The following is a 21972-nucleotide window of genomic DNA, read 5'->3' as shown; positions in this document are numbered from 1 at the left end:
ACAAATTCTGGGAGATAGTGGAGGACACAGGAGCCTGGTGTGCTGTAGTGCATGGTGTAGCAAAGAGTTGGACATGAGTTAGCACTGAACGACAGCATGACTAATGATGTTTAGAATCTTTTCGTGTGCTTACTTGCCATTTATATATTTTCTTAGGTGTAGTGTCTATTCATGGAGAAGGCAATGGCACCCCACTCCAGCACTCTTGCCTGGAAAATCCCATGGACGGAGGAGCCTGGTGGGCTGCAGTCCATGGGGTCGCTAGGAGTCAGACACGACTGAGCGACTTCACTTTCACTTTTCACTTTCATGCATTGGAGAAGGAAATGGCAACCCACTTCAGTGTTCTTGCCTGGAGAATCCCAGGGATGGGGGAGCCTGGTGGCCTGCCGTCTATGGGGTTGCACAGAGTTGGACACGACTGAAGCAACTTAGCAGCAGCAGCAGTGTCTATTCAGGGTTTTTGGCCAGTGTTATTGGGATGTTTATCTTTTTATTGCTGAATTGTAAGAGCTTTTACATTTATCAGGTTTAAGTTCTTTGTCAATGTATATTTTCAATATATTTTCTTTCAGTATGTGCCTTGACTTTTCATTTTTTTGTAACTGTCTTTTCAGAGTGGTGGTGGTTTAGTTGCTAAGTTGTGTCCAACTCTTGGAACTCCATGCACTGGAGCCGGCCGTGCTCCTCTGTCCGTGGAATTTTCCAGGCAAGAACACTGAAGTGGGTTGCCATTTCCTTCTCCAGGGGATCTTCCTGACCCAGGAATTGAACCCAGGTCTCCTGCATTGCAGGCAGATTCTTTACGAACTGAGCTACGAGGGAAGCCTGTGTTTTCAGAGTAGAAGTTTTAAATCTTCAACAAATCACTAATGTGTACAGTAACATGGAGAAATTTCAAAATAATTACATTGTGAAGAAGAAGCCAGTTTTAAAAAAATACATACAGGGAATTCCCTGGCAGTCCACTGGTTATGACCTTTCACTGCCAAGGGTGCAGTTTCAATCGCTGGTTGGGAAACTGAGATCCTGCAAAGTCAGTGACACTGTCAAAAAAAAAAGTACATACAGTCCGGTTCCATGTATACAAAATTTTTCAAAAATAAAAACTAATCTAAAATAACAGCCAAGGAATTCCCTGGTGGTACAGTGGGTAAGAATCTGCCTGCCAATGCAGGGGGCACAGTTTCAATCTCTGGTTCGGGAAGATCCCACATGCCTCTGAGCAATGAAGCCCATGTGCCACAACTACTGAGCCCAGGGGCTGCGACTACTAAAGCCCGTGAGCCCAGAGCCTGTGCCCCGTAAGGAGAGAAGCCCCCACGGTGAGAAGCCTGCACCACAATGAAGAGTGGCCTCCACTTATGCAGCTGGACAAAGCCCTCACATAGCAACAAACATCCAGTGCAACCGAAAAGCATAAGAGAAATGATTAAAAAAATAAAACAGCTGACTAGGAGTTACAAAGGAGCACAGGGAAACCCTGGGAGTAATGAAGATGTTCATGGCCTGGATCGTGGGTTTCAAGGATGTACATTTATGTCAGAAGTTATCCAATTACGTACTTCAGTTACTTGCACTTTATTGTACATTGATAAACTGTAAAATAAAGTGCACACACATGAACTAGCATTTCTCGTTCACTTACTGTGTGCCAAACACTGACCAGATGCTGGGGATGCAAAGAGAAAGAGTGGACTGTCTTGAGCAGCTCAAGACTTGAAGTAGAGCCCTCCTTGTCACTTCCCCAAGGTTGGGCTGACGGGGTGTGTTCCAGACCCATCTCTGCTCCTTGATCCTGTTTTCACAGATTCCCTGTTAGGGTTCCCTTGCCGATTCCAGCTGTGCCCTCCTCACCGGCCTCCACCCAACCTCTGATACCCACACCCCACTTGACCGGCAGTCTTTCCTTCCCCCTACAGGAGCCACTCACACCCACACACATCTTCTCCTGTCCTGTCTCTGGCCTTCCCTCATGCCTTTCCCCCTTTCTAGAATACTCTCTGTCCTCACCAATCTCCAGGGTGAATCCCACTCCTTCGAGGTTCAGCCCCCTCCCTCAGCCCTCATCTGGGCCGTCTTGCCTGGAGCCCCCATCGTGCATGATCCCCAACCTCCTGGAGCCTGTGTCTTGGTTCCCATCCAAGCCCTACCTGGGCACCGACCCACGACCATGCTCTGGCTCACTCCACTAAAACAGGAGGACCATATCGTCCTGAACAGATGTGCATGTACACGTGTGCATGTGAGAGCCCTGGTCACAGCCCCTGGTGTTGTTGCACACTTGCCAGAGCAGCTCTTACAAAATTAAGGAAGTTTTTGACAGTGACTATTTTTTGGCTGCACCATGCAGCTTGTGGGATCTCAGTTCCCCCATCGGGGCTTGAACCCAGGCTCCTGGCATTGACAGCGTGGGGTCCTAACCATGGGGCCGCCAGCAAACCCCCTTTCTTTTGTATCTTCATAACCTTTTTTATACTGCTTTTAGACTTATAGAAAAATTGCAAAAATAGTACAGCGAGATATAGTGACTTTTTTTTTAACCAAGAAACACATCAAATTGACACACTCTTACGTTACAACATCAACAACTAATTCAACATCCAGGGAAAGAGATTCATTACTGAACTCAACACAACAGTTGGGAACAATCTGGAACAAATGGAATCATGGATCAGATTTGGTTGAGCCAAGAGCACTCAGCTTTGGACGGCAGTCCTGCCAAGCCTGAGAGTGGGCAGAGTGGAAACAGAACGGGTGGTCCTAGACTTGCAGGCCTAAGGCAGGATGCTAAGTGAAGTGGGAACTGTTGGAGGGTCTCGAGCAGTGGAGCCAGGTAACCTGCCTTACCTTCTCTAAAGATCTCTCTAGGGGCTGGAGAACAGGGGCTTGCAGGGGACATCAGTTGCCTTAGGACCCAGCAACAGAGGCTGGTGGCCTGTGGCTGGGGGAGGGGCAGCGGAGGTGGTGGTGCCAGGTGACTGGAGGCCCAGTCCCCATGCTGGTGGCCTTCGGGGATGGGAGCGGAAGCGTTGGGGTTACCTTGGCTTCTGGTCTGGAAGGGTGGAGTTGCTGAGCTAGCTGGGGACATGGAGAGCTGTTTGAGTCTGTTAGACATCTGGGCTGGGCAAAGGGGAGGGTCCCCACTGTGGTGAGGGATGCAGATGGCATTTAAAACCCCAAACTCCATGAGATGACCTGGGATGACTTGCCCTGGCCAGACCAGCTGCCTGGCCTTAGTTCCTCAGCCTAAAATTCTTCCCTGGAAGCCACCCTCCCCCCTAGCCCACCTTGGCGCCTGTGACCAGGGATTGGAACTCTGAAGGCACCACTGGGATTCAGCATCACAAACCTGTCATACGGACACTGCCAATACCCAGCAAACAGTGTGGTCGTCCCCTCCTCTTCCCACCAGGGAAAGAAACCACACCAGGCCTCCTGGCAGCCCAAGTGCCCCTTTCGAAAGGGCATCATTAGTCGCTCAGTCATGTCCAACTCTTTGTGACCCTGTGGACTGTAGCTTGCCAGGCTCCTCTGTCCATGGGATTTTCCAGGCAAGAATACTGGAGTGGGTTGTCTTTTCCTTTTTCCGGGGATCTTCCCAACCCAGGGATTGAACACCAGTCTCCTGTGTTGCAGGCAGATTCTTTACCGTCTGAGCCACCAGGGAAGGTGGAGTCAAAAGGGCTCTACCTGGAACCTGGAACAATGGCAGTAGGGGTGCAGGGGGGTAGGCGGCCAACAAACCTGGGAAGGAAGATGCGAGCATGTAGAGCAGAGGGGGATGGGGGTGTCTCACCCTCATCTGACCTGGGCCACTTTCCCCAGAGAAGTGATGCTAGGGGAGGGCGAGGGTGGTGGCAGAAGCTGACAGGTTCCCAGGCCAGTGCTGAAATGGTGTTACTGGGAACCAGGCATTCCCTGGCTCAAGCAACTGACAGTCAAACAGGTGGCTCAAGCTGCACTCATTTCTGCCCATGTGGAGCCAGGCCACCTGGAGACAGTGCAATCCCTTCATCCCTTTGCCTCACTAGGCTGTCCCATCCTGCCTGCACTCACCCGCTCATAACAGTCATCCACACACCATCAGTAGTCACTGCACTGAGGTTTGAACCCAGGCAGCCTGGCACACACCCAACTTACATTCTCAGCACATTCGCCAGCCAGCTGGGCCTGGGCCTGGTGACACAGTAGGCATGGGCCCTAACACCATCAGCCCTGACATGCTCACTAACGCTGGGTGCACAGGCCCTTAGGGTCAGGCCAGAAGCCTCAGGGCTGGGAGGAGGGTAGGCTTCCTGGAGAAGCAGGCATCTGAATTCAATCTTGACAAAATGTTGGGACTCACTCATGCAAGGACAGGGGGAACGTCAGGCCAAGGGAGAGCCAAGACAGGAGGCTGAAAGTGTCCGTCCGTGGAGTTACACCCTCAATTCCAGGTGATCATGGTTCCCAACCTACTCTATGTCACCCCTGAGCTGTGGGGACCGCCCCACCCCAATCCCCACTCCAGATCTTTTCTTGGGCCTCCCCAACTTTCACTTTCTCTTGATTTCTTTTTTCCTCTCCTTCCAAAGCTTCCCTGGTGGCTCAGATGGTAAAGAATCTGCCTGCAATTCAGGAGACCCGGGTTCGATCCCTGGGTTGGGAAGATCCCCTGGAGAAGAGAATGGCAACCCATTCCGGGATTCTTGCCTGGAGAATTCCATGGACAGAGGGGCTAGGTGGGCTACAATCCATGGGGTCACAAAGACATGGGCATGACTGAGCGACTAACACTTTCACTTTTCACGACTTGCACTTATTTCTAATCTTTTGGTGTCATTCATACAAGGGCTTGGAGAAGGCAATGGCATCCCACTCCAGTACTCTTGCCTGGAGAATCCCAGGGATGGCGGAGCCTGGTGGGCTGCTGTCTATGGGGTCGCACAGAGTCAGTCACGACTAAAGCGACTTAGCAGCAGCAGCAGCAGCATACAAGGGCTTCCCTGGTAGGTCAGCTGGTAAAGAATCTGCCTGCAATGCAGGAGAGACCAGTTCAATTCCCAGGTTGGGAAGATTTGCTAGAGAAGGGATCTGCTGGAGTAGGCTACCCTTGTGGCTCAGCTGGTAAAGAATCCACCTGCAACAACAAAAAAAATTATTTAAAAAAGACCAAAAAAAAAAAGAATCTGCCTGCAATTCGGGAGACCTGGGTTTGATCCCTATGTTGGGAAGATCCCCTAGAGAATGGGAATAGCTACCCACTCCAGTATTCTGGCCTGGAGAATTCCATGGACTGTAGAGTCCAGAGGGTTGCAAAGAGTTGGACACAACTGAGCGACTTTCACTTCACTTCATACATTTGTACCCAGGACACTGATTTTTCACAATGGCCTACTTGTGCCCCAGCTGCTCAGCTCCCCATTGCTTTCTTGGATCCTATTTCTTCCTTCTGGACTCAAGGTCCTTTTTTAAAAAATATTTATTTGGCTACATGAGGTCTGCCCTAGTTGTGGCATGCAAACTCTGAGTTGTGGCTTGTGGGATCTAGTTCCCTGACCAGGGATTGAACCCAGGACCCCTGCCTTGGGAGCATGGAGTCTTAGCCACTAAACCACCAAGTCCCAAGGTCCTTCTTCCTAAGGTTCTGGAGTTCTCTCAGCAAGGATTTCTGAGTGGTAAATACTTAGAGCCTTTGTTTGAAATATCTTTATTTCACTGTCTGCTTTCACAGCCAGTTGAGCTGGTATGGCACTTTCAGTAGCCCTCACTTCTCAGCATCTGAAGATGTTGTCTGGATTCAGTTGTTGCTTTTCAGAAACTGCCTCTGTCCCACATTCTGCCTTCTTGGACCCTGAGTCCTCACAAGTTGCTTCTGGTTCCTCTGGGCCATTTGAGGAATCTCCAGATGGGAATCTCCCAAGGATGAAGCTCTTGGCATCCTACATTGCCCCAATTTCAGTCCTCAGAGCTGTCTGCCATTGAAGGAGGAGACAGGCAGAACAGGCTCCATCTTGAAAGCAGGACTCCTTCTTGGGCCGGACTGTGGACTTTGAGCTATATGCCCAGTATCTATGGAAATGATGTACTGTCACGCGAATGTATGTTCCTTGGTTCTTTGGTCACAACAAAGATTCGGAGTGACGGACATTAAAGCCCCCTCATCGTGTCACAGCTCTCAGGTCTCGAAAGGACCATGTTATAGCTCTTAGACATATCAGTGTTACAGCTCTATTTTATTTAGAAGATAGCAGGAAAATCCATCTCTGAGGTGTGAGGGCACGTAGATCCTAAGACGTGAAGAGAAGAACGCCCCAGGGCAACGAGTTTGTCTCCTCTTTTTATATGTTTATCTCTCCCTGGGCCTGTCCTATGTAAATTGGGCCAGCCAGGAGTGTTGTTTGTTTTACCTGAGGTCCTCACTCCGGTCCTCGGACCTTCTTTTGTTCTATTTTCAAGGGTTTTTCCCTTCCTTGTCTTTTAGCCACCGCCATTTTGGACTCCTTGTCCCTATTCTGCGTACCTAACAATACCAACTGGAAAACCAGACCCCCCCGGATGGAAGAGCCCCAGGGCTCGTACATCTGTGTAACCCAATAGAATCATAATTTTATTATGCTTATTGGGGTATGACCACAGGCCTGTTGATAACTGTCCACTGTTAACTACCTAGGCTTAAGGCATATGAATCACGGGTTTAACTTTGATTGTATCTTTTCCTTTGTTCAGACTAGTTTCAGGGAATTTGGGGAAGTGGGTTTGGGCATGTACACTTTGGGTACATAAGGTTTTCACAAAAACTGGTCGGGCTCCTTGGCTAAGAGGAGACTCTGCCTTGGGCCCGTCGGTGTAATAAACTGCACTCCACTATCTGCATTGTCCTTCTGAGTGAGTTTGTTTCCCAGAACATGTGGCTACAATACCATTACCCTGCTCACAAAGTACCCTACCTCTCTGCCCCATGCGGTCCTTGGGCCTCTCTCCTTCTGTGTGACTCTCCCCTCTCCTGCTCCCCACCCCAGATTCTCTTCTTCCTCCTGACTCTCCACCTCCTGCCCAGCTTCAGCATCACCCATGCCTCCCACTGCCCACTGCCTCTGCCCTGGTCCAGCCACCAGCTCCCTGTACTGCACATCTACAACCCTTCCTGAGAGTTCTCTACATGATAATTTTACCCCTTCCAGTCCTTTCCCAGGCTGTGGCCTGATAGACGCTTCTAATGTGCAAATCTGATCCTGCCACCCACCTCGTTTTCTCCCAGAGTCGAGCTCCATCACCTGACTGAGGGGCCTTCCGTGATTGCCCGATCTCACTTCCTGGTTCCATCTTCCCCACCTCAAACCAAGGACTCCTTCCAAGACTCCCACAGGAAGCAGTTGGGAAACAATTTTATCTACAAACAAACAGCATCAGATAAGCCAAAAGCAGCTACAATGGCACTTTGTCAAACACCACAGTCTATTGTGGGTAAATGTAAAACCCCTCTGGCTGGGTGAAATGCTGAACATTGTATTGTATTTTGGTTTCTTCTTTGAACCAGGAGGCATTTTTTTTTTTAACTCAACTCTATGTTTACATACAATAAAATTCATGTCTTTTAAGGATGTAGGTTGATGAGCTCTGACAAATTACCTGTGTAACTACCACCACATTCAAGGTTTTTCAGAACTCTTAATTCTATTCCATTTCTCTGTATGTTTATCCTTATGACACCACACTTTCTTGCTTACTATTGCCTTGGAGTAAGTTCTGAAATCAGGAAGAGTGAATCCTCCAACTTTGTTCTTTTTCAGGATTGTTTTGGCTACTTTGAATCCCTTGCAATCACATGTGAATTTTAAAATCAGCTTGTTAATTTCTGCAAAGAAGCCCTATGGAATTCTGGTTGAGATTGTGTATTTGTGAAGAATTGATATTCTTTTTTAAATGTTTGGTGAAAGTTACCATCTAAATCATCTGGGCCTGGATTTTTCTGTGTGTGCAGGGTTTTTTTTTTGTTTTTTTTTTTTTTTGACCACACCACGCAGGCAGCTTGTGGGATCTTAGTTCCCTGATCAGGATCAAACCTGGGACCTCAGCAGTGAAAGTGTGGAGTCCTACCCACTGGACTGCCAGGGAATTGGTTTTGATTATTAATTCAATCTCTACTTGTTATATATCTATTCACATTGTTTATTTTGTCTTGGGGGTTTCCCAGGTGGCACTAATGGTAAAGAACCCACCTGCCAGTGCAGGAGAGACAGAGATTTGGGTTCAATCTCTGGGTCGGGAAGATCCCCGGAGGAGGATAGCAACCCAGTATTCTTGCCTGAAGAATCCCACGGACAGAGGAGCCTGGTGGGTCCATAGGCTCGCAGAGTTGGATGTAACTGAAGCAACTTAGCATGCGTGCACACATTTCTTCTTGAGTCAATTTTGGGAGTTTGTATCATCTAAAAATTTGTCCATTTCACCTAAGTTATCTAGTCTATTGACATAAATTACTTATAGTATTCCTTTATAATCTTTTTTTAATTTCTATAAAGTCATTAATACAGTCCCTTTTTCCACTTTTGATTCTATTAATTTGAATCTTCTTTTTCCTTAGTCAACCCAGCTAAAGGTTTTTCAAATTTACTGATATCTTCAAAGAACTAGATTTTGGTTTCGTTAATTTTTCTCTTTTGTTTTTCTATTTTCTATTTCATTCATTTTATGTTTTTCTATTTTCTATTTCATTAATTTCAAATAAAGTTAAAATTTTAAAATTTTTCTATTTTACTGAGAAATAGACTTAATTTTTTGTTTCAGATGTACAACATAACAATTATATACAGATAGAGAGCAAAATGATCACCAAAATAGTTCAGTTATCATCCATTACCATTGTTATTCAGTCGCTAAGTCGTGTCTGACTCTGTGACCCCATGGACTTTGGCGCACCAGGTTCCTCTGTCCTCCACTGTCTCCTGGAATTTGCTCAAATTCAAGTCCATTGAGTTGGTGATACCATCCATCTCATTCTCTGCTGCTCCCTGCTCCTCCTGCCTTCAATCCTTCCCAGGATCAGGATCTTTTCCAATGAATTGACTCTCCACATCAAGTGACCAAAGTATTGGAGCTTCAGCTTCAGCATCAGTCCTTCTAATGAATATTCAGGGTTGATTTCCTTTAGGATTGTCTGGTTTGATCTCCTTTGCTGTCCAAAGGACTCTCAAGCATCTCTTCCAGCCCCACAATTTGAAAGCATCAATTCTTTGCTGCTCAGCCTTCTTTAGGGCCCAACTCTCACATCTGTACATGACTACCGGAAAAACCACAGCTTTGAGCATATGGACTTTTGTCCGCAAAGCGACGTCTCTGCTTTTTAACATGTTGTTTAGGTTTGTCGTCACTTCCCTTCCAAGGAGCAGGCGTCTTTTAATTTCATTGCTGGAGTCACTGTCCCCAGTGATTTTGGTGCCCAAGAAAATAACATCTGTCACTGCTTCCACTTTTACTCCTTCTATTTGCCACAAAATGATGGGACTGAATGCCATGATCTTTGTTTCTTTAATGTTGAGTTTCAAGGAAGCTTTTTCATTCTCCTCTTTCCCCCTCATCAAGAGGCACTTAGTTCCTCTTCACATTCTGTCTTTAAAGTGGTATCAGCTATTTGTAAAGAGTGCTCAGACAACCAATTTACCTTCTTGCATTTATTTTTCATTGGGATTGCAAACCATTTTTGTCTTGAGACAAGAAGTTTCAAGATCCATTCTCTTACCGACTTTCAAATATGCCATACAGTATTATAAACTATAGTCACCATGCTCTACAGTATCTCCCCACAGCTTGTTAATTTTATAACTGGAAATTTGTACCTTTTGACCCCCTTCAATCAATTTTCCCACTCCCCACTCCCAATTCCCACTTTCATCTTTATTATTTCCTTCCTTCCACTTGCTGTAGGCTTAGTTTTCTCTTTTTCTGATGTCTTAAGATAGACATTGAAGTTATTGATATGAGATATTTCTTCTTCTTCTTCTCTTTTGAGTGAGTAAATTAACTTTTTTTTTTTTGGCTATGCCACATGGCATGTTTGGAGAAGGCAATGGCAACCCACTCCAGCACTCTTGCCTGGAAAATCCCACGGACCGAGGAGCCTGGTGGGCTGCAGTCCATGGGGTCGCTAAGAGTCGGGCACGACTGAGCGACTTTACTTTTACTTTTCACTTTCATGCTTTGGAGAAGGAAATGGCAACCCACTCCAGTGTTCTTGCCTGGAGAATCCCAGGGATGGGGGAGCCTGGTGGGCTGCAGTCCATGGGGTCGCACAGAGTCGGACACAACTGAAGTGACTTAGAAGCAGCAGCAGCATGGCATGTGGGATCTTTAGTTCCCCATCCACGGATCAAACCTATGCTTCCTGCAGTAGAAGCATGGAGTCTTAACCAGTGAACCACCAGTGAAGTCCCTAAATGCTTTCTTTAATTATCAATTTTTAGACTTAATACAAAGCACAATTGAAATACTTTCTAAAATGACATTTGGGTAACTGCCACAAAAAACCCACCATTATTTAATAGCATTTTTTTTTCTGTTTCATGACTTAAATCTCATAAAATAAGTAGAAAAAACACAACTGATGGTTTTATCCTGTGGTAAGTCATCAAGAAACAAAGCATGGACCATTAGCAAGTAGCTCTTGGGATCTTGCAGTGAGCTAAATGAGAAATAGTTTCCTCTGAAGTCTTTGGATCTCTGTTAGTTAAAGTTTCTATTGTATTGTAGGGGAAGATACTACTGCTGGCAAAAGACAGTTAGATTTCCCTGGTGGTGCAGCAGATAGCAATCTGCCTGCCAATGCAGGGGACATGGGTTCGGTCCCTGATCTGGGAAAATCCTACATGTCTGTGGAGCAATTAAGCCCATGCAGCACAGCTACTGAAGCCGCGCTCTAGAGCCTGTGCTCCACTACAGGAGAAACCAGTTCAATGAGAAGTCCACACACCACGACAAAGGGTAGCCCCCGCTAGCTGCAACTAGAGAAAGCTCACGCACAGGAATGAAGGCCCCATGCAACCAAAACTAAATAAATAAATACATTTTTAAAATTAAAAACAAACAAAAAAAATAATAAAATTAAAAAAAAAGAAAAGAGAGAGACAGTTGGAGGGGAGACTTTCCAAAACCTACATGTATGCATAATATGTTCTTTTACATCAGCTGGTAAAGAATCCACCTGCAATGTGGTAGACCTGGGTTCCATCCCTGGGTGGGGAAGATCCCCTGGAGACGGGAAAGGCTACCCACTCCAGTATTCTGGCATGGAGAATTCCATGGACTGTATAGTCCATGGGGTCGCAGAGAGTCAGATACAACTGAGCGACTTTCACTTTCACATTATATATGTTTTTATAATGAAAAATATATAATTACACATATACAATGAAATTATATGTATACACATATGTATACATACACATATATGTAAGTATAAATGTATATATACATATATACATAATTTCCGGTTTACAAAAGGAATTCACACATTGTGAAAACTTCAAACATCACATCTCAGAAATAAATATTATGTTGCACTTATAAATTTGCCAATATTTCACTATTTTTTGATAAATTCAGTTCAGTTCAGTCACTCAGTAGCGTCCGACTCTGCAACCCCATGAACCGCAGCATGCCAGGCCTCCCTGTCTATCACCAACTCCTGGAGTCCACCCAAACCCATGTCCATCAAGTTGATGATGTCATCCAACCATCTCATTCTCTGTCGTCCCCTTCTCCTCCTGCCCTCAATCTTTCCCAGCATCAGGGTCTTTTCCAATGAGTTAGCTCTTTGCATCAGGTGGCCAAAGTATTGGAGTTTCAGCCTCAACATCAGTCCTTCCAATGAACACCCAGGACTGATCTCCTTTAGGATGGACTGGTTGGATCTCCTTGCAGTCCAAGGGACTCTCAAGAGTCTTCTCCAACACTACAGTTCAAAAGCATCAATTCTTCAGCACTCAGCTTTCTTTATAGTCCAACTCTCACATCCATACATGACCACTGGAAAAACCATAGCCTTGACTAGATGGACCTTTGTTGGCAAAGTAATGTCTCTGCTTTTGAATATACTGTCTAGGTTGGTCATAACTTTCCTTCCACGGTGTAAGCGTCTTTTAATTTCATTGCTGCAATCGCCATCTACAGTGATTCTGGAGCCCAGAAAAATAAAGTCAGCCACTTTTCCCACTGTTTCCCCATCTATCTGCCATGAAGTGATGGGACTGGATGCCATGATCTTAGTTTTCTGAATGTTGAGGTTTAAGCCAACTTTTTCACTCTCCTCTTTCACTTTCATCAAGAGGCTCTTTAGTTCTTCTAAAGACATCAATTTTCTACCGTCAACCTAGGAATATATAGGAGGACTCCCTGTAATCCTTGCATCCTAGAGGAAACCACTGACATTCAGTATACATTCCTTCATGCTGGAGAGTATGTCTGTGCACGTTTAAGGTTAGTGGAGTTATCACCACAATGATATAACGTGGATAATTTTGCAACCTGCTTTTTAATCACCTTGTAGAACAAAGCAATATTCATTGCAAGGACTGTAGGTGATGTTGAAGCTCCAATACTTTGGCCACCTGATGCAAAGAGCCAACTCATTGGAAAAGACCCTAATACTGGGAAAGTTTGAAGGCAAAAAGAAAAGGGGGTGGCAGAGAATGAGATGGTTAGGCAGCATCACCCACTCAATGGATATGAATTTGAGCAATCTCTGGGAGATAGTGGAGAACAGAGAAGCCTGGTGGGATACAGTCCTTGGGGTCGCAAAGAGTCAGACACGACTTCGCCACTGAACAAGAGCAAAGCAAATCCTAGCACTGGTTGTGCCGTTTCCCTTCGCTGGAGCCTCAGTTTCCTTACTTGTAAAAGTCAAACTAGTGATTCCGTTCCAGTTATTAATTTATTGACTCTCAGCTCCAAATTTATCATGTTTGCCTTCTCTGTGAGTGTGAATCCAGGCCCTTTACCTTTTTTTTTTCCTTTGCCAGATGGCAGAGTGTTAAATTTTGCCAGTAGAGGGCGCTAACAGACACTGCTTGAGGAAAAGGTTTTACTTCCGGGTTTTGATGAGCATCTCGGCGGACTTCCGCAGGGGGCCCAGCCTCCCCAGCTCAGCTTCCTGAGGCGGCTTTTACAGCACTGGGTCTCTGCAGTGCAGGTGGCCAGCAGCCCTTAGCCCGCAACCTGGGAGGAGTGGAACGCCTCTAGGGAGACTCTTCATGAACAGTTTTTCCCAGCATCGTAGGGGGTGGTTTTCCAGCAAGTTTCACGGGGCGTGCACAGCATTTGAGTAACTTCTCTACCATCCAATGAGCCCCAGCCATTTCCTCTCCAACAGGTCTGGATCTCAGCCCAGCCCTGGGGATGGGAGCTGCTACTTATATTTGCTATTCCTGTGCCCTTTAGAGTTCTCTTTACTTCTTACTAGTCAGTTCCTGGTTATCCCAACCCCCTGTAAATAATTTTTATATTAGACTTTAATATAAGTCTTACACGGGCTTCCCTTGTGGCTCAGGTGGTAAAGAATCAGCCTGCAATGTGTGAGACCTGGGTTCGATCCCTGGGTTGGGAAGATCCCCTGGAGAAGGGACAGTCTACTCCAGTATTCTGGCCTGGAGAATTCCATGGATTGTATAGTCCATGGTGTCACAGGGTATAAATAATATACATTTATAAAAATATAAATATAATATATTTATTTAAAATAAATATATTTATAAAGTATAAGTAATTCTTATATTAGACTTTAATATGTATAATATAAACAGTTAATAATTCTTTATATTAGACTTTTCCTGTTCAAATCACTTTGTGGTTTTTCTCTGGCACAGATCCCCTACACTGTTATAAAGATCAAATTGCAGGCAGATTCTTTACCAGCTGAGCCACCAGGGAAGCCCCAAAATATTGGAGTGGGTAGCCTATCCCTTCTCCAGCAGATCTTCCCAACCTAAGAGTTGAACTGGGGTCTCCTGCATTGCAAGCAGATTCTTAACCAGCTGAGCTACCAGGGAAGCCCAAATAATTCTTATATTAGACTTTAAGGCTAATATAAACAGTTAATGATTCTTTATATTAGACTTTCCCTATTAAAGTCACTTTTTTTTTCCCCTCTGACTGGCACAGATCCCATACATTGTTACAAAGATCAGACGAGATCCTGCAGGGAGAGCTCCTAGTTCAGTGCCTGTGGGGCAGTGAGCACTCAGAAAACAGTTGTAATATCTCTACCACAATCATCATTTCTCCATGTCAGTACCTGTAGAGCAGCCTCTTTCTTAGCAACTATTGTTCTGCTTCTATAGTATGGATGGAGTTGTGAATCACACTATTCCTGATGGAATTTGGATTATTCCAGTTTTCCATGACTACAAACAGCCCTGTGATTGCTGCACAGAAGAGCTATCTTTTATTGAGCTGCAGTAGTTACACATATTAACTCAGGAATCCTCACAACATGCCTAGTGTATTAGCTCCCATGGCTGCTGTAACGAATTGCCACAATCTTCGTGGCTTAAAACAACACATATTTATTATCTTACAGTCTGGATGTCAGAAATCTAAAATGAAGGTGTGGGTAGGGCTGTGTCCTTCTGAAAGCTGCACAAGAGAATCTGTTTCCTTGTCTTTTTCAGCTTCTAGAGGCCACCTGCCTTCCTTGGCTCATGACCTCTTCCTCCCATCACTTCACCTTCTTGATCCAACTACTCACTGTGATCCTCCTGCCTCCCTCTTACAAGAACCCTTGTAACTGCATCAGGCTGGCCCAGATAATCCAGTATACTCTCGCCATCGCAAGGCCCTTAACTTAATCAAAACAGTAAAGTCCCTTTGATTGTATAAGGGAACATATTCATAGGTTCCAGGGATCAGGACGTGGATATCTTTGAGTGGGCATTATTCAGCCTCCCACACCTATGAACTTGAAACTACTATTCCACTCATTTGACAGGTGAGAAAACCGAGGAACAAGGAGAGTAATTAACTTGCCCAAAGTCACACAGCTCATAAGCAGCAGAGTTAGGATACAGGCAATCTGGCTTGATAATCCAAGCTCTAAGGATTACATAGCGTTGTTATAAATCTTCGCATACCTGTATAAGCACTTGTGTAGAATATATTTCTAGAAGTGGAGTGACTGGGCAAATTGTTTAACAGTTATTTCCAATTCTTCCTTCATGACAGCTGTGCCAATTATTTCCCACCAGCAGTGCCTGAAATCCTGAACTGTTACCCCAACTCTTGATGCTCTAGGGTCAGAATGTTACTTGAACACACAAAATCAAAAGATTTTTACTGCTTCTTATCAACTTAGGGACTGAAAAGTGTTTCTCTTCATGAGAGGAGAGGAACAGTTCCTTAGATAATAGTAACCAAAAAATTACAGTTGGAATAAAGAAGCATTGATTTCCTGGAGAAAAGAAAATCATTTCGTTGCCTTAACATACTGTAAGACCGCAAACATTGTCCTAACACTGATCATGAAGACCAGCTTCCTGTCTTCACCAAGACTTGAACGTTCTACCTTGTCAGAAGCACTGCTTCTGAGAGTTTTATTTTCCACCTAAATGGGCTGTTTTCATCTCCCATGTCATCTCCTGAAGATCTCTGGGTAATAAATCACTTCCTTCACTGAGCCTTTTCAATCACTCCCTTTTGGGGGGCGGGGTCACACTGGTGGCATGGAGGATCTTAGTTACCTGGAGGATGGAACCTGTGGCTCCTGAAGTTGAAACACGGAATTTTAACCCCTTGACCACCAGGGAAGTCCAATCACCCTTCTTTATCTTGCAACCATGCCACATGTGTTATTTATAGCTTGCTTTTCAAGGTTTTCCATTTTCCTTCCCAGTGTATGAGACCAAATACTTCACTAACCCCAAAGGCAAACACTTAATATAGTTACTTTTAGAGTCTTCATTTTACAGATGAGGAAAAGGAGTGAAGTGACAGGTTCAAGTTCCCACAGAAATGGGATTCAAACAGGCATCTGCCTAAAGATGCTCCTGATCCTACTGTGTCTCCTCGGGAGCAAATGGCCTCCTGGTGTGCCCTTGAACCCCAGGCCTGCCTGCCCTGGGACTTCCCTGGGTCTTGGCCAAGCTTGCAGGGCTGCTTGCACTCGTCCTGGCAGGTGACGAAGGCAGCCAGCAACACTCAGGCCCTGCTACTTCCTACTGCGTGAGCCTTCAGAGCCTCAGTTTCCTCATCTGTAAGATGGGAACAACACTGGTCCCCCTCATAGGCCAGTAATGAGGAGCTGGTATTATCCCCAGTTTGTAATGGATGAAATGGAGGGTCACACTGTGAGGTCAGGCTGTTCCCTTCCTAGGCTGCTAGCCTCTGTGTGCCAAGCTCAGCTGGAGAAGCAGAGTTACAGAATCTGGGAGGCCAACCCTTTATCTGGCTCTTCTTTTGTAACTCTTCCTGGTGTCCCCTGTCCATCCTGTTGTATCTCCTCGCTGTTCTTCTGTGCACTGGGACTTTCAGATGCCCCCCACCCCTGCCCCAGCTCAGGGGCCCTGCCCTTTCTGCTCTGGTTTCCTCTCTAGGTGAGGCCCCATGCATGGCACAGGACTGATGTTTGGCAGGTGCTAAGAGAATGTGCCACTAACTAAACAACACCGCCGACCCCCTGTGTTGTTAAACCCTCCTCTCCAACTGTGATCTCTACCCCAAAGCATCACTCCAGCCCAGCCTGCCACACTCCATCATCCCACAAACACAGTTCAGGCTTAAGTGGGGCAAAGTTCCAGACTCTGTATTCTGGTATTCAAGCCCCCTACTTTCTCCCTTTTCATGACAAGATGCTCCCCACCCCCAACACTGCCAAGTCCATATTCACAATGTTGTCCCCATCTTCCCAGGGAAGTCAGAAGAATCTCTAGTTAATATTTCTATTCTGCCCCAAGCGGCCAGCACTGTCTGATCGTCCCTCTGAGTGCCCTGCACAAGTAGTTGGATGAGAAAAGGGACAAGTCTCTGCTGAGCAGCGGCTCTGTGTCAGGTAAGGCACCCTAGTTTATAGATGGGGGAACTGAGGCTCCCAGATAATGTGAGTTCCCACAGGCAGTGATGGGGGCTGGGCCAGGATTTGAACCCAGGAAATGGCGATCCACTCCAGTACTCTTGCCTGGAGAATTCCACAGACAGTGGAAGTTGGTGGGCTACAGTCCATGGGTTCATAAAGAGCCATACACGACTAAGTGACTAATTTTGATCCGGTTTTTTTTTTTTTAAATCTACTGACTTTAAGGGGTGTGTCCCTGGTGGCTCAGAGGGTAAAGAACCTGTCCGCAATGCAGGAGACCTGGGTTCAATCCCTGGGTTGGGAAGATCCCCTGGAGAAGAGATGGCAACCCACTCCAGTATTCTTGCCTGGAGAATTCCATGGACAGGCAGGCTGTAGTCCACGGGGTTGAAAAGAGTCGGACACGGCTTACCATCTGAGCAACACCTACTGACTCTGGCATCCCTTCCCCTTGAATCTGCTCCCAAGGGCATCCCAACCAGACATTTCATAATCACTCTCAGAACTCTCGTCCAGGCTCCATAGGGTGTGGCTGCGGGTCTGTCCCCAACCTTGAGTCCCCTGAGACCTTACCTTTGGAGGAGCCCCTTGCCAGCCCAGTCACTCCTGGACACTGGACTCTGTCCAGCTAAGGGGCCAGGTTTCCATCAGTGTGAAAGGCATTTGAGCTGCTGACAGACCCTCTCCGCACAGACACTGGGGGACCTGGAGGCGATGCTGGCCCTAGAGACAGAGAGCCAAGTCTGCTGGGCTCAAGGGAGGAGGGGGCCCTCTTGACCTCTTGGCTTCTTCTGGACGTGCTGGGTTGTCCCTCCTCTGCCCTTCTCCTTTCCTAGGTTCACTGCCTTTTCCCTCCCCAGGCTCCCTCCCTTGTCCCAGGGTTCCTAGACCTTCCCAGGACCTTTGTTTCACTCTGCTCCCCAAACACACTCCTTTTCAGAGGTTCTGCTTCCTTATGCCTCTCTCCCCTGGTCACTCCATCATTCCACCAACACGATGCCTCACTGGATCCTTGAGATGCCCACCGGCAGGTGGGTGCAAGAGTCTGGCTTGGGGACAGTTGCCCTCCCCAAGTTTTTTCCCACTGAACACTGCATCCTTTCATATCTTTCTATCGACTTCCTCTTCCATTTGTCTCTCTCTCTGCTTCCTTGCCTCGGTTTCCCTATCCTCTGTTTCTTCTCAAGGTCTCATCCTTATATAACGCTGGGAGGTGGACTCTATTACCATCCACATGTTAGACATAAGGACACAGAGGGGCTGAGAGTTTAGGGGACCTGACAGAGGGGCAGACCTGGTAACTGGCTGGGCCCGAGCAGTTGCGCCAAAGGTTGGTCTCCCAGTCACCCTCCGACTCCTACTCCGCCCGCCGACCACGCCCACCGACCAAAACCACGCCCATCCGGTTATGCCCCGCCCTCGCCCCGCCCCGCCCCGGCTCGGGCTGCCGGAGGACCAGGAGCTCAGGCGCCCGAGGCCGCCGCGGCGGCGGGGACGATGTGGTTCTTTGCCCGGGACCCGGTCCGGGATTTCCCGTTCGAGCTCAGCCCGGAACCCCCCGAGGGCAGCCCGCCGGGACCCTGGGTCCTGCACCGCGGCCGCAAGAAGGTGAGAGCGGCCCCGCTCTGCAGGCCGCGGTCGACCTCGGTCTCGCCTAACTAGCGCCGCCGGCTCCGCCGCGTCGCGCCCGCCTGACGTGGCTGCGGAGCCTCTAGGACTACGGGCCGAGGGAGGGGGACGGGCAGTGTCGACGTGGCGGGCGGAAGGACCGAGGGACCCACAGGCGGACCCAACCAGGGTTACGTGGGCCGGGTTCAATCTCCGAGGGGACTTGGGGAGAGACCCGGCCGGCGGCCCTTCTCTTCCGGCACTGAACCAACTCCGGGGACTTATCTCGGAGGTGGAGTGGTCAGCAACCTGAGGCCACAACCTGAGGCCCCTCTGCCCTCCCCCAGGCCACAGGGAGCCCGGTGTCCATCTTCGTGTATGACGTGAAGCCCGGTGCCGAAGAGCAGACCCAGGTGGCCAAAGCTGCCTTCAAGCGCCTCAAAACTCTCCGGCACCCCAATATCCTTGCCTACATCGATGGGCTGGAGGTACCTACCAGCTGCTCAGTCTACCCCACCTCTGTCCCTCACTTTCTTCCAGTCCTGTCTTCTGTCTTCCTGTGGATTTCCAGCCCTTCTGCGCCAGCGCCCCACCCGCCCAGATTTGACTTCCCCTTCTTTGCTCCTATCGCCATGTCTCTCATCGCTTCTTGCTCTCCCCCATCCCTCCCTGATACCCCGTGTTCCCTTCTTCAGACAGACAAATGCCTCCACGTAGTGACAGAGGCTGTGACCCCGCTGGGAGTATACCTCAAGGCGCGAGCGGAGGCCGGTGGCCTGAAGGAGCTGGAGCTCTCCTGGGGGCTACACCAGATTGTGGTGAGGTGGGGGGGCAGTGGGGATGAGAGCAGGGGTGGAGGGGCTGCAGCTACTGGGCTGTGATGGGTCCTTCTGCCCCTAGAAAGCCCTCAGCTTCCTGGTCAACGACTGCAGCCTCATCCACAACAATGTCTGCATGGCCGCTGTGTTCGTGGACCGTGCTGGCGAGTGGAAGCTTGGGGGCCTGGACTACATGTATTCAGCCCAGGGCAATGGTGGGGGACCTCCCCGCAAGGGGATCCCTGAGCTTGAGCAGTATGATCCCCCGGAGTTGGCTGATGGTAGCGGCAGAGCGGTCAGAGAGAAATGGTGGGTGACTAGGGGGAGTATGTCCCATCCTGCCCTATTCTGGAAGCCTCCTGTAGTCTCAGGACCCCTAGACTAGCTGGCACTCCCTCCATCCCCTGCTGCTTGGCTGGGGAGGGAACCAGGGTCCTCAGGGTGGAGCCCACTCCTCGCTCCCAGGATCCTCAGGGAGGAAGGGCAGGAGAAACACAGGCTTTGGGGTTAGGTGGTTCTGAATTTGAATGTTATGTCACCTGGGATGGATGTCCTTGTTTCTCTGAGCCTCAGTTTCCTGATCTGTCCATTGGGGCTAATGAAACCTGCTTCTTGAGGCTGATGGGATGATCAGCTAAGGAACACAGCCCAGGGTTTGCCATGCAGTGACTGCCTGGTGCCCAGGGTAGGTTGGAGGCCTATGCAGGCAGGTGGCAGAGTCTTGAGCAGCTCTGGTCACTGTCTCAGGTCAGCTGACATGTGGCGTTTGGGCTGCCTCATCTGGGAAGTCTTCAATGGGCCCCTACCTCGAGCGGCAGCCCTGCGAAACCCTGGGAAGGTGAGTGTCCGACTCCACCTGCACCCCAGCCCCTCTCCCCCAGCCCACCAGCCACTGCCCTGACCCTGACACTTCTCCCGCAGATCCCCAAATCACTGGTGCCCCATTACTGCGAACTGGTCGGAGCCAACCCCAAGGTGCGTCCCAACCCAGCCCGCTTCCTGCAGAACTGCCGGGCGCCTGGTGGCTTCATGAACAACCGCTTCGTGGAGACCAACCTCTTCCTGGAAGAGATTCAGGTGAGCCCCTTGCACCACCCTGGGCTCTGGCCCTACATTCCTCACCTCTGTGCGCAGATGATGGAGCTAGGCTCTTTGAGTTCATACCCTGGCTCCAACTATTGCTTATTTAAAATATTGATCTATCTGTTTGGCTGGGCCAGGTCTCAGTTGTATCTTGCAGGATCTTCCATCTTCATTGTGGCATGCCAGATCTTTAGTTGTGGCATGTGGGATATCGTTCCTTGACCAGGGATCAAACTCTGGCCCCCTGCATTGGGAGCTCAGAGTCTTAGCCACTGGACCATCAGGAAAGTCCCTCTAGTTATTATTTATGTGCGACTTTCCTCGGCTGAAGTTCAGTCCTATTAATAGTACCTGCTTCAGAGGAGCCGGATGAGGAGTCAGTGAGTCTGAAGTGCACAGTACAGTGTCTGGCACATAGTGGGTGCTTCGTGAGTGCGCCTGGCACTCTGTTAACTGCACACATACATTCCAGCCCTGGCCCTGATGTTGGCTGCAGGGTGGGGAGGAAGAGTCAGACCCAGACCCCTGCCCTCGAGGCTCTAGCATGGGGTGAATGATCCAGGTGTCCACCCTTGGGGACTCTCACTGGGGAAAAGGGACAGAAAACACGTAAATGAGGAAACGTGCTTCCCGGTTGCTGATAAGTGCCGGAAGGAAAAGAGTGAGGGTGGGGCCTGGGGAAGAGTTCTCAAGGGTGACGTCTGAGCTGTGACCTGAAGGGTGTGAAGGTGGGAGTCATGGGGATGGTAACTGGGGAAGAAAGTTCCAGGCAGAGGGAACCTCTTTGCGAGGAGGGAGCCCGCAGCTTAACCTCACTGAACCTCAGTTTCCTTATCTGTGTGGTGAGGATAATGGCGGTGTCTGCTGACCCACAGGGTTGTTGTAGGGGATGCAGAAGGGAGGCTCTGTCCCCTGCCCCAGCCTTGTGTGGGGCACAGAGAGGTGATGAGAGTGGAATGGGAGGAGTGACAGGGCTTTCATGGCCCTCCTTGGTCAGTGGAGTCTTGACTCAGATGGGGCTAGGGGGCCGTCAGAAGATGGGAACCTGCGCCGAAGGAGAAGGTGCTGGAGAAGTTGAGCCTTGCGGCCCCCGGGCAGTATGGGCAGCAGGAGCTCTGTTACATGGCGTTCTCACATGGCTGGCTCCGCCGGGCTGCCCTTCTCCTTAATGTGCGCCCCATAGGAAACAAGCTGTTTCTGGAGGGTCCCGAGGAGAATGTGGGAGGGCCGCGCCTGGAGGCCTCCCTTCCCATCGGAGAGCAGAGCGGTGGAGGAGCCCAGCTGTGACTGTCAGGGGGCAGCCTTGGATGCGGCTTGGCCTCTCTCTGGGACTGTGCTTCCCCAAACCCTGTGTCAGAGCACTAAGCCTGCCTGCCATGTCAGACTGAGCTGCTACAGCCCAATCAGGTCCTCCCCAACCCG

At 48.7% G+C, this 21972-nt stretch overlaps 1 protein-coding gene and 1 long non-coding RNA gene across 6 annotated transcripts in view; one reads left to right on the top strand and one right to left on the bottom strand.

Moving 5' to 3' along the window:
* Nucleotides 1–4994: 4994 nt before the first annotated feature.
* Nucleotides 4995–18440, bottom strand: LOC113886555. Its single transcript, XR_003509468.1, has 4 exons — nucleotides 18336–18440; nucleotides 17615–17764; nucleotides 7229–7375; nucleotides 4995–5122 (listed from the first exon to the last, which is right to left on the bottom strand). It is a non-coding gene; the product is annotated as an uncharacterized LOC113886555 (long non-coding RNA).
* A 21-nt stretch (nucleotides 18441–18461) lies between these two features.
* The window catches only part of SCYL1 (SCY1 like pseudokinase 1), an 11047-nt gene continuing 7536 nt past the window's right edge, over nucleotides 18462–21972 (top strand). For 3 of the 5 annotated variants that reach the window (XM_027532888.1, XM_027532886.1, XM_027532885.1), the window contains exons 1-6: nucleotides 18463–18649; nucleotides 18997–19137; nucleotides 19345–19467; nucleotides 19550–19776; nucleotides 20215–20305; nucleotides 20389–20544. In XM_027532888.1, the coding sequence (XP_027388689.1) occupies nucleotides 18539–18649; nucleotides 18997–19137; nucleotides 19345–19467; nucleotides 19550–19776; nucleotides 20215–20305; nucleotides 20389–20544 (849 nt within the window). In that variant the 5' untranslated portion in view covers nucleotides 18463–18538. Of the gene's footprint in view, nucleotides 18650–18996; nucleotides 19138–19344; nucleotides 19468–19549; nucleotides 19777–20214; nucleotides 20306–20388; nucleotides 20545–21972 lie in introns of all 5 variants that reach the window. The other 2 variants (XM_027532889.1, XM_027532887.1) reach the window with 2 other exon arrangements.

The sequence above is a fragment of the Bos indicus x Bos taurus genome, chromosome 29, assembly GCF_003369695.1.
Source record: "Bos indicus x Bos taurus breed Angus x Brahman F1 hybrid chromosome 29, Bos_hybrid_MaternalHap_v2.0, whole genome shotgun sequence".
Classification (NCBI taxonomy): domain Eukaryota; kingdom Metazoa; phylum Chordata; class Mammalia; order Artiodactyla; family Bovidae; genus Bos; species Bos indicus x Bos taurus.
This window is presented reverse-complemented; position numbering and strand designations above follow the sequence as displayed.